The 12,851-nt window shown below is 41.0% G+C and overlaps 1 protein-coding gene across 2 annotated transcripts in view; it reads right to left on the bottom strand.

The window, feature by feature from the left end:
- The window catches only part of lin7a (lin-7 homolog A (C. elegans)), a 51,624-nt gene that overhangs the window by 2,663 nt on the left and 36,110 nt on the right, over positions 1-12,851 (bottom strand). Inside the window, exons 4-5 of one of the 2 annotated variants that reach the window (XM_080886682.1) lie at positions 6,578-6,787; positions 5,939-6,154 (exon numbers count right to left, since the gene is read on the bottom strand). In XM_080886682.1, the coding sequence (XP_080742808.1) occupies positions 5,939-6,154; positions 6,578-6,787 (426 nt within the window). The remainder of the gene's footprint in view (positions 1-5,938; positions 6,155-6,577; positions 6,788-12,851) is intronic. The other variant, XM_080886681.1, reaches the window with a different exon arrangement.

Raw genomic sequence — 12,851 nt, 5'->3', positions numbered from 1 at the left:
AGTGACAGAAGGAAGAAAAAACTCCCTTTTAACAGGAAGCAACCTCCACCAGAACCAGGCTCAGCAAGGGGCAGCCATCTGCTGTGACTAGTGATGCGTGAATCATGAACGATTCGTTCATGATTCGCGCATCAATCGCGATTCAATACTCGAGAATCACTTTACTGACTCCTGAATCATGATTCACAACCTCAACTGACTCACTGACTCATCCCTGTTGCTGTTAGCAGCAATATTTCTAGCTTATAATTAAAATTGTGGAGAAAAACACATCTGGTATCTTAAGAAAAAAATTTCTGCTCTGAACTGGAAGAAAAAACCCTGAGTAGAAGCTCACATCAGGTTCACAGTAGCATCGCTCTGCTAACATGCTAACAGTACATTTGATCTACTCACCCCCTCCCTCCTGTGCTGAATCGTAAGCGAATCACTCAGGACTCACTAACCCCTCCCTCCTAGCTCACAGCTTCTTCTTCTTCTTGGTTGGCAACCAATGTTAAGGCGCATTACCGCCCCCTGGCTCACAGCTCAGTGGACATTTAGATGAGAAAATATATATTTGACACATTTAAGGAAAATACTAATAAAATAAAAATAAACAAAATAAATGTTTATTAAGCAATTTTGATAGGAAATTGCTTAATTTTAGAAATGTTTTTGCTCTTTTTTGTTCTATAAAATAGTTGTTTTCTTTGAGAATCATTCATCTTAGCAGCAGGATTTACATGAAAAGAGAAACAAATTAAGTTTAAGTGAAAATGTAAATTTTTTGCACTCTCTGGTCAACTGACTCAGTGAATCAAATGACTCAAAAAAACACAATTCACTTTGGTGAGTGACTCATTAAAACTCGATTCAGTAAAAAGAATCAAATTTACCATCACTAGCTTATTCATCACCAATGCTTATTAGAGAACATCTAAATATTAAATTGAAGCCTGAATTAGATTCTTGAAAGGGATCCGGTCTACATATACGAGTGCTCTATATATATAAAAAAAAGATCAACTGTTGTTTAACTGTTGAAGAGTTCAGCTGTACAAAATAAGACAACTCAAAAAAGTCTGAGAAGATAAAATATTAACTGAAAGGAAAAAGTTGAAGAGCCGTCACTTCTTTTATATATATATATATATTAGGGGTGCAACGATATTCGTATCGATATTGAACCGTTCGATACAGTGCTTTCGGTTCGGTACGCATATGTATCGAACAATACAACATTTGTAATTTATTTTATCAATTTTCCTTCTGACGATGCTGTCTGTGTGGAGCGCTCAGTGAATCTGTGTTCGACTACTCCGCCTAGGCTGCACTGTCGAGCGCAGATCCACTGAGCGCTCAACACAGACAGCATAGTCAGAAGGAAGAGCACAGGACAAGCTAGCGAGACAGAAGTTAAGCTCTCCTTGCAACAGGCAAATTGAACCTCATTCAGATCTGGCGTTTGGAATTATTTTGGTTTTCATGTGACGTATGACCCTGAAGGTAAGCGAGTCATGGACTAAAGTAAAACAGTATGTTGGATGTGCCATGCAATGCTCAATTACATTGGTGTGAACTAGTGTGTTAGCGCAGTTAGCTCGTTAACGTGTTGGCCGTCTAGCCCCATGCACGGAGCGATCGGCGGTAGCTCGTTAACGGAGATTTGCCGTGTTGTGGCGTTAAGGTCATTTCAACGAGATTAACCTGAAAGCACTAGTGGGAACACAACGAATATGACTGCACATTTACACCGACATCATCCTAGTGCAAAGACCAAAACAACAAGCATGCTACTAACTTTAGCCGTGTCATTTAGACAGCTGTTAGCACATGATTCTCCTTATGCTGCTGAGAATATAGCCCAGAAGAAGCGGATAGTATAGCTTTTATTTTGGAAAGAGCCATTTCTCTGTAATAAACTCTCTTTTCCAAAGATGAGTGATTCCTCAATCAGATACAGGGCTTGCAATATCGCTAGCCCGACGTCCCGGAGCTAGCGATTTTTTCAGTCGGGCTACCAAAATCTATCTCTTCCCTGCCCGTCGGGCTATTGTAGGAAAAATAAAGGTCAATGCTTTTGCATTCTTTCAGAAATGTAGCTGGGTAATTATGTCATTGGCATCGGTGAGCCACTGTCAATATGTGACATATTGAAGTCGCGTTTGAATTTGCGCTTGTTTTTTTGCTTTCACTTTGCAATCGTGCGAACTGTGTATAGAGAGCGACAGCACTGATCTGTGAGTGATGATAATTTGTGCACCAATTCCTCTGACATCGTCTTATTAATCGTTAGCTTACTATGCAAACATGACAAGTGAAATCTCCCGCAGCTTACACATGTGAGAGGTTGATCGCGCAACGATACACAAAATTCACGGTTCGGTTCGGTTCGATACTTTGGTGTCACGGTTCGATATTTTTTCGATACAAAAAAATGTTCATGCATTTTTAATTTGTCATTTATTAAAATTATAAATATATATTTTAACTCAAAAGTACAGTTTTTAAATTTAACCCTAACCCTTGTGCGCGTTTTTTATTTTGACAGCGAATGCGCACCTGCGGACCACTTATGTGCAGCCCTGGTTATATAGCTCGTCATATTGCAGCCACAGAAATTATTTTGTCCATGAAACCATAAAGCTGCACTTTCTTTTTGCCTTATAGTCTGATTTGTCATAACTTCTCCGTTTTGTGGTAAGCTTTTCTTTGGCTGTCACTTCTTCACCCTGACCTGTCTTATTTGGCTCAGCAGAACTGAAATGCTTTTACACACGCACTCACATAAGCTCAGCGATTCTCTGCGCGATCAACCTCTCACATGTTTAAGCTGCGGGAGATTTCACTTGTCATGTTTGCATAGTAAGCTAACGATTAATAAGACGATGTCAGAGGAATTGGTGCACAAATTATCATCACTCACAGATCAGTGCTGTCGCTCTCTATACACAGTTCGCACGATTGCAAAGTGAAAGCAAAAAAACAAGCGCAAATTCAAACGCGACTTCAATATGTCACATATTGACAGTGGCTCACCGATGCCAATGACATAATTACCCAGCTACATTTCTGAAAGAATGCAAAAGCATTGACCTTTATTTTTCCTACAATAGCCCGACGGGCAGGGAAGAGAAAGATTTTGGTAGCCCGACTGAAAAAATCGCTAGCTCCGGGACGTCGGGCTAGCGATATTGCAAGCCCTGTATCTGATTGAGGAATCACTCATCTTTGGAAAAGAGAGTTTATTACAGAGAAATGGCTCTTTCCAAAATAAAAGCTATACTATCCGCTTCTTCTGGGCTATATTCTCAGCAGCATAAGGAGAATCATGTGCTAACAGCTGTCTAAATGACTCGGCTAAAGTTAGTAGCATGCTTGTTGTTTTGGTCTTTGCACTAGGATGATGTCGGTGTAAATGTGCAGTCATATTCGTTGTGTTCCCACTAGTGCTTTCAGGTTAATCTCGTTGAAATGACCTTAACGCCACAACACGGCAAATCTCCGTTAACGAGCTACCGCCGATCGCTCCGTGCATGGGGCTAGACGGCCAACACGTTAACGAGCTAACTGCGCTAACACACTAGTTCACACCAATGTAATTGAGCATTGCGTGGCACATCCAACATACTGTTTTACTTTAGTCCATGACTCGCTTACCTTCAGGGTCATACGTCACATGAAAACCAAAATAATTCCAAACGCCAGATCTGAATGAGGTTCAATTTGCCTGTTGCAAGGAGAGCTTAACTTCTGTCTCGCTAGCTTGTCCTGTGCTCTTCCTTCTGACTATGCTGTCTGTGTGGAGCGCTCAGTGGATCTGCGCTCGACAGTGCAGCCTAGGCGGAGTAGTCGAACACAGATTCACTGAGCGCTCCACACAGACAGCATCGTCAGAAGGAAAATTGATAAAATAAATTACAAATGTTGTATTGTTCGATACATATGCGTACCGAACCGAAAGCACTGTATCGAACGGTTCAATATCGATACGAATATCATTGCACCCCTAATAAATATATATATATATATATATATATATATATATATATATATATATATGTGTGTGTGTGTGTGATGAGGAGGTGCACCAGTATCACTTATGAATGCATCTCTTTAACTTACATCTGGCTCTGACCTTTACATACAGTTTATGCTGGTTAACAGAGAGCAGAGAAACTCAGAAAATGTGACAGAATGGCTTATAATGCACTCTTGTCACTTGGTCAGCAGCTTCTTGGATCCCAAAGCAGATCACTGCGGTCAGCATGCTGGAATTGATATAACATGATCCCTGCTCAGTTCGCTTTCTGTGGCTCCACCACAACACGCTGTTACAAGCTCCTAAGAACCATTCCAGGCTGTGGTGTGCCAAGTCCAGGACAAGAGATATGCTTGGGGGATTTAGCATCAAAGCCAAAGAGATCTTGGACACATGCCTCTAACACGTCAGGCAAATAATTTGAGACGTTTGGGCAAAAATAGGGACCGCATGATATGACTTGGTTTCATGGTCTGAATAGTGTCTGCACTTTCTTTTTGATTTTAAATTGAGTGTTTTTCACTACAGCAGGCAAGAGTGAGCTTTAGTTTGCTTGGCAGTGCACAGCCTTCTTCTAATTTGGCACCGTAAGAAAAAATGATCTAAAGCGAGTCAGGGGTAGAGCCTCCATCCAGCTTTAGCTTACAAGTAACAACACTCCAGGCTGCACCTGCGTACCTGCAGAGCATGAACCACAGATGTAATCGGTTTAAGCTTGAATAATTTACAACCCTTACAACAGAATCACTGGCAGCACAGAAGAAGAATCAGTAATGTTTGCACAGAGGATACTGGCTGCTCAGTTTGCAAAATATACTACTGAGCTTTTCGACTCTGTGCTGGGATGTATATGTCTGCTATACCTGCACACAAGCTGAAAGATGTGCTTACATGGGCAAAACAGAGTACGGTGAATAAAATTCAGTTCTCCATCTCAATTCTTTTATTGTTTATCTGCAAAATGTTTTAACTTTCTTGCACCAGAACATTCAGCAGAAAGTTTTTATTATATACTTGACATTAAATAAATATATAAATGAAGCCAACAACCAAGGAATGAAGCAAATCGTGGTAAAAACTATTTCGAGTAAAAGTATGATGTCTGGAAAGATGAATCTAGAAAGATTTTGCGACAATAAAAGCTCGGTCACCTTGAAACAAGAACAGCTGGGAGGCCCAAGCCTGAGGCTCTGCTTATGCTCATACAGGAAATGATAAAAGGTGTACTCTCTGTGCACATCTGCATTCCCTACCCACCTTTGATTTCTTTTAGTGCCTGCAAGTCCAAAAAAACAGCACATACTTTTGATCCTAAACTCTGCCACAGTTTAAAAAAAAATATGTTGAAACAGGTCAACAGAGGGTCCAGAAGTTTATAGAGAATGGTACATTTATTATTTTTTAGTTTTAGTTTTTATAACTTTGCCTCTATTTGATTTAAAATCCTTTTCATGGTGTGTCAGTTGCATCTTAAATGCAGAGTCATGGCCAGGTGAGGCCTGTTACTTTGTTATTTCATTACAAATTAACCAGGTAAAAGATCTGCAGTTTATTCTATGTGTTGAAATTGTATTTGGTAGCTTTTCACTTTAACTCTAAATGAAGTCCAGTTGGTGGACCAACTACTGTATTGTGGATTTATATTCAAAGCAAAGTTGATGGCATTGTGCCCGAATGATGAGCTTGGCGATCCTGACGAGCTATTAGTGGCGTTTCGACCTCAACCTAGGCTGCAACACTCCTCATTCTGTTACATTTCAGTTCTTTCCAGCGGGACAATTTCCTTCCGTAATCTTCATCAACATGCATAAACACAACTTTTTAAAGTAAAGTTCTCAGAGGTAGTGTTTCCTTTTCCTTTGTTGGCATCCACCTCCCCCCACCCCTCACCCTTAAAGCAATGAAGCGCCTCACCTACGACATGTGGTTCTGCTGAGAGGCCAGATTCTGCTGTTGCTGCTGCTGCATGAGGAGCTGCTGCTGCTGACGCCGCCGGGCCGTACGCAGCTTCTCGAAGCGGGCCTCCATCTCCTCCAGCACTTTGGGGGTGTAGCGAACCACCAGCTTCACGCTGTCCTTGGCTGCCTTCAGTAGCTCCACCGCTTTCTCGTGGTGCTCTCCCTCTACACTCTGCAGGGGTTTCAGAGCCGCGGAAAGAGTAGAATATTAAAGGGGGCTGATTTTAATATATATATATTTTTAAAAATAGTAACCCTTCAAAGAAAAAAAAGAATATTTTCTCCACTATTATTACCTCACGATCAAGTGAAATGAGAAGGCTTAGCTTACAGTGTATGATGCTCATATCTCTCCAGCAGCTGAAGAAATTTCTGCTACTTATTCACAACATGCAACCTTGCGACCTCAATAACTCCTGTGATTGTTGACTCACATATCAAACTAGAAATCATATACATGGCAGGAAGCTGCTAAAAATATATTTTTGGAAACAAGCTTAAACAGGGGTTGACAAGCTTATCTACACTCTACTTTCAATCCATTGATCTTCTTTTCCCACATGCTGGATCAGAACGTTAGTCTGGCGAGACCCACCACTCCATTCACAGACAGGAGCTGGTCCCCTCGCTTTAAGCCGCCATGCCTCTCAGCTACGCCTCCAGGAATGATGCGGGAGATATAGATAGGTGAGTTTTGCTCTTTGCCGCCCATCACATTGAAGCCCAGCCCTTCGTCCGTCTTCGGTAGCTCCACCACCCGCGGGTGAGAGTGACCTTCACTGGCTGCGAAGGCCGCAACTGTGGCCTGAAGGAAGAGAAAAAAAGGTAAAGGGCTTATTAGTTATTCCAATGAATTAGACGGTTAATTAGACATGAATTCTGACAAAAATACACTTCTACGTATATTTTTTTGACACACAAGATTTAATACAAGGTTCAACTTTGTGTGTGCAAAAAAGTAATATTATATATATTATGCAATATGCAAATATCCATGGGTTAATCATAGACTGTACAAAAATGATAGATGTAGCCTTAGGTTCTAAAATGTGAAAGTGCCTTAAAGCAAAAGGAGTTTCCAGGATTTTTTAATGAGGGGGGGAGACCAAGAAGCACCTAAGGGGAACTCACGAGAAATCATACATAAGTTTTATTCTAAAGAACAAGGTCTCTCACACATCCTTTATTTTACATTCACCTCTGAAAAGTACAGGTGTGGACCAAACCATTGTGAACCATTTGAAGGGGAGTACGATATATCTAAAATTACTACAAGAGATTTGATGGCACATTATTGTATTATTATTTCACAATGAATAATTACATTCGCAGCGTAATACCAGTCCTTTTATATACAATCTAATGTTCCGCATTATGCGTATGATATTAAAGATATTAGTGCACATTAAAAAAGTGGAGCGAATGCCTGAACTGTGCCAGGTCAGTTTCCCAAGAAATGCAAAAAAACTTTAGTAAATGTCTCATTCTATGAGTAAATCAAGTATTAGGGCAAGAAGTGAGTTATTTCTTCTCCTTTTAGTTAAACAGTGGAGAGAAAAACATAACCAAGATGAGAAAGAAGGCAGAGGCACACAGCAGCTTCTTAAATAGTGCCCTCATTATAGACGGCGCAAAGATATTCGTCTGAAATCTGATTTGCAGCTTTTGCAAACCACATCTTCAATCAAATCAGCAATTCTTTTTGAAAGCTCTGCAGCTTACACTAGCTTCTCATTCTCTTCTGTAGTGTGAAAATCAAATCAAAGGAAGAACACATTTTAGAAGTATTACAAAGAGACTGCAAAGCTGCTCGCGAACCTCTGACGCACCTTCTCATTTAAGCGACGACGGCCGTGTCAGGATTTGGTCTGGGCTTGGGATTTAGACTCCACATGAGAAGTTCTCTGGTCTTTCCAAGCACACGGATTAACACATCTCACTTCCACCCTGTGTATCCCTTCCAGCTGGGTGAAGTTCCTTTGAATCACAAGCCAAGCTGCACACTCCTTGTACATTTAGAACAAAGCACCGAGGAGCTTGTTAGCCGAGCTGGGAAAGCTCGTGGCAGGTGAACAGAGAGCCTGTGCCCAAAGATCCACAGATGCGATGCCACAGGTTCCTCGCTGTCAAGTCAGCATCATTTATGGTGTGCGAGATGGGGGAAAGGAAGGATAAGAAAGTACGGGTGGGGTGAGTTCTGTTTTGATTTTGCAGATGTGAATCGAAATTCCCAGCATCAGACGAGGAGCTTGGCAACTGGAGGTCTTTGAGGCTCCCTCCAGGCATCATCCCCGCATCTGCAATCTCTTCCATATTCATATGCATCTTCAGATCCACATTTATTACTCCTCATTTCTCTCTCCCCTCCCGCTGCCTATTAATCTGCTTATTGCATTATGACAACTCCCCCCTTCTCCTTCCTTCTCTCGCTCTGTCCTTCGCCTTTCTTCTTCTGCTGCTCCCACTCACCCTCCCTGGCCTGCTGTTAAAATAAGCAGCAGCTCCTCAGCATGCATACCGTCGCCACCCGGGCCTCGCAGCTCATCGACCTTCACAACTTTATCGGGCTTTCTGTGAATGAAAAACAATCTGGCAGATGGCCGGTGCCTCTCACGCACGGGGGGCATTTTAAATGAAACACTTGCTGGAGGATACTCGGTAGACACACAACACTGTAAAAGTCTGGCTTAAAGTATCTAAAGTCATTTTAGCATCACCTCCCTGTTTTTTTTGCTTCCCCCCCCCCGGCTGCTCTGATAATCTCCGCCTCCTTTAAGATCAGTAATAAAAACCTCGGGCCAGATATTAGAGGCTGAATTGATTAAATTAACAATGCGATCAAAGTGAATTGAGTTGTTCAAGTGAAACTCAAATCTTGGATGTCTGCAGATTTTTCTCTCACCAACTAAAGCACTCGAGATAAACCGAAACTCTGTCATGTATTTCATCACTGTTGCAGTTCATTCTCACTGCAATACAGTATGAATGTCTTTCCCCATATGTTGATGCTGATTATGTGCAATTGTGGTCCTTGTGGATATCTCTGCAGGGAGTAAAGCACTTTCAAAAATATCCAGTGTTCCCAGTTGGGAAGATCCCCACAGCTAAGCCACTTCAAACCCTTAGCTGTGTGCTTAATTGCCCAATGAATTTGTGCATTTTTATTACAGATTTAGAAGAAGTAACTTTTAAATGTGTGAGGGAGAGAGTTTGAAATGCTTTGTTCTTAAGAGAAAAAAGGGACATAGAAAAAGACTTAAAAATAACATCTCTTCTAATCATTAATGAGATGTTATTTTTAAGATCAGACAATGGAACCCACTCGAGAAACTTCAGGATACTTCAGAAGATGACACGATTGTCTTTGTTGACAGAGAATCCTTCCCTCTGAGAGAAGAAAAAATAAAATCCTGAACAGAGTTTGTTTAAAAGTGTGTCATATTTAGTGCATCCTGTTTAAAAATATTTTGACAGGTTGGGAAATACACCTACTCTTGCCACAATTTAGACGAGAAACCTATGGAGTCAGACGACTACAAGATTAGACTGGAAAGCCTTAAAGGGCCTATTGGGAGTATGGGGAACTTTCTCAAGGATCAGACATTTTAACCAACATCACATTTTATATTTAAGGAAATTATTGGAAAAGGAAATTATTGCCTTGCACCACTACCGACAGCTTCCATGTAGAGAAAGTGAGTGAAATGGCACAAGACTGAATGCAATGGAAGAAAATTTGTTGTGAACTCCTGGCAGCTCTGGCACGTTAAGACGCTAAATCGAGGATGTTATTACCGTAATGGAATAAACGGAAGTGAAGGATCATCCTTAAGGAGGCGCTGGTTGCATGTTGATAAATGCTTCTTTTAGAAAATAAAAGAGGGGTTGCATATGTTAAAACCACACTGACAATTTCAGTCTGGTTTCAATTTCCTTAAATTCAACAGATTTGAAAATAATTACCAATGAATGGAACAGGAATTCACGGTCCAGACAACTGCTGACTACATAAGAGACCTGAAAAAGTTCGCTCTTTACTCCCTAAATGTATCTGAATAGCTTAGCAGTAATAGCTACTCTAGTGAAGTTTCTCTTTTTTTCCTTAGTTTATTTCACTTTGTTCACCAAACTGTTTGGTGTCTTTTGCTGTACCGCACCAAAAGACTGTATTTCAGTTACTTTCCACTTCAGTCACATGGCTAGTCTCCCTGAGGTCTCCCTGCAGTTTACATGAGCCACAAACACAAAAGAAGATTATACTAGAAGCAGCTAGAAGAGGCACCCCTTTGTAACCCCTTCTACAGCCACACCTAGCTCCACTTGGGGGATGATAGGATATCTTTAATGCTCTGTACAGTCTATTTATGGAAGTCTGTTTAAATCAGGGGTCTCAAACTCGTAGCCCCAGGGCCACTTGCGGCCCACGTCACCCCTACTTGCTATACTGACGTGAAGAAATAGAATGCAATTTGGCCCGTGAAGTTACTTTTTTGTTAGGGAGGATTTGTTTGTTGTTGAGTGCAATGTTAAAATAAGTTCTTTAAAAAGCAAAAAATGACTTAATACGAAGCCAATATGAGCAGAAAGTACAAACATATTGAGGGATTGGCTGTGTTAGTTCAGTGAGAGTTATTTGTAAAAAAAAAACAATTTTCGCTAGCAGTCAAAAACTAATGTGCACACTTATGTCTGCATTTTTATTTTGTTAAATACGAACAAAACTGTGATGCCACATGTCGGGCTAGAAAGTGAGTACCAGTTTGTAGTTCAATGAAAGGCTTCAGTTAGTTAAAAAATTGCGTTCACATTTGCAGTTTTGTCTTGTTATATAATATTAAAAATTCAACACTACATTTTCTGAAACATTTGTGGGTGTTTTCATGTTTGTTTTGTACTCATTGAACACTAAAGTGGCCCTCACATGAGATGACAGTGCCAGCAGTAGCCTACAGCTCATTTAAGTTGGAGACCCCTGTCACTGTAAAATTGGGGGCCCCCAATAGCCTGGTTTTCCTCTCATGAGAGCATTCCAGCTATAGCAGACATAATCCTTTCATTTTAAAAGATGCCTCCCACAAATGTCTGTCTTTCTATATAGATTGACACATGCAACATGTACAGTATTAGTGACTGACAGGTGCTGGAAGGAGAATTTTTGAACTCTGAATGTTAAGTTAGCTGTTTCCCTCTGCTAACCACCTCCCAGCTCTAGCTCAATAGTTAACAGCAGGCATGAGGATTTGATCTCTTTATCTAACTCAAAGTAAAACAGTGAAAAGATGTAATTCTTAAAATATTGAGTGATTCCTTTTAACAGATATTGAATTGTATTTTACCAAACTCTGCAGGACTATTCTGGAGGTGTAGCGTTAGTGGAGCCAAACAAAATGAGAAAAGGACTGGCAAGCAGCTCTCATCGTTTGAAGCCTCTCTGTGTTCATACACAAAGACTTGTATCCCTTTGTTTATGTCATCCTTTTCTGTTCTCGTCCTCCACCCACTCGCGGCGATGAGAGGAGTGGACTCTACACTGAACCAATGAAGGACATGCTCTATGAGTGCTCCTCATCGCATCCCACCCTTCTCTTCCTCCTCTGCACTTTAAATCAGGCAATCTCTCCCTCTCTTTATCTTCTTTCATGAAAGCTTGTGTCTCTTGCTTGTGATGTGCTGATGAAACGTCCTGCTTCAGTCAAGCGGGTCAAGCTCATCTCTTTTGAATACCACAATCTGCTTATTCCACTCACGCAGTGCACCTCTTTCACCTGTGATATGGATGGGACCTTTTCTAAATAGCCAGCAGAAGAAAAAAAATCGTTGGACATCTTAAATAATCAGGTGGGATAAACCAAAGCATAAAAAAGATGGGTTTTTTTTAACAATTAACTTGCATCCATGACATTTATGACCTCTCAATCAAAAGCTCTGTTTGTTCTGAGTGCTGAATTGTAAATAAATGAAAGCTCGTGAATGCAAACATTCAGAAGGTAAAGTCAAGACAACTGTGTTTCCATAAGAGAAATAAGTTGAATGAGTTGAAGAGAATCCAGCAGCTGCTGATTGGAAGAGTCTTGAGGACTATTAGACATAATTAAAGACCGATTTACAGCTCGAATGAAAGACATTAAGTAACTGATGACTGTTGAGTCAAGGATGAAGAGCTTCTACTTCAGCCTTTGAGATAAACATTTAGCTCGTTCTGGTCTGTAATGCCTGTCTTTCTTCTGGTAAAGTGTACTCTGACAGTATTGATTCCAACTTTGTTTGACCTTATGAGTCGTGCTATTTTCCCTCAAACAACAACTCTACAGCAGCCGCTTAAATACACCAGCACCACCTTCTGACAGTCCCTACGCAGAAATGATCGATTATACTTAGAGCTGGGCGATAGAACGATAACGATATGTATCGCGATATAACTTTTACTCAATAGAGAAATTAAGCTATCGCGATAGACCTCGCCGCTCTTGTCCTCTTAAAAAAAAAAAAAAAAAAAAAAAAAAAAGGTCAGCCAAATTAAGTAGCGCAGAGCCGAACCAATCACAGCCGCAGCGTCACGTCGCGTGACTTGTTACGTACAGCACAAGTGCCAAGCCACACGTGTGTTTGTTTGGGAAGCAGCCAGCAGGTAATGGAGCCAGCGCGTAATGGAGGAAATGAGTGTGCCGACTAGAAAAATCAACCGAGCGTGACCGAAGAGAAAACAGATGATGGTTCCAATGCCGGAGAGATTGTCGAACGGAAGAGCCATAGAAGTTCCGTAGTGTGAAGGTATTTCGGCTATTTCAAGTCTGACAAAAAACAGAGTAGCGTGCACTGTAAATTGTGCCGAAAACAAGTCTGGAAATACAATAAACTGGTGCATGCGT

The sequence above is a fragment of the Rhamphochromis sp. 'chilingali' genome (assembly GCF_963969265.1).
Source record: "Rhamphochromis sp. 'chilingali' genome assembly, chromosome: 7".
Classification (NCBI taxonomy): domain Eukaryota; kingdom Metazoa; phylum Chordata; class Actinopteri; order Cichliformes; family Cichlidae; genus Rhamphochromis; species Rhamphochromis sp. 'chilingali'.
This window is presented reverse-complemented; position numbering and strand designations above follow the sequence as displayed.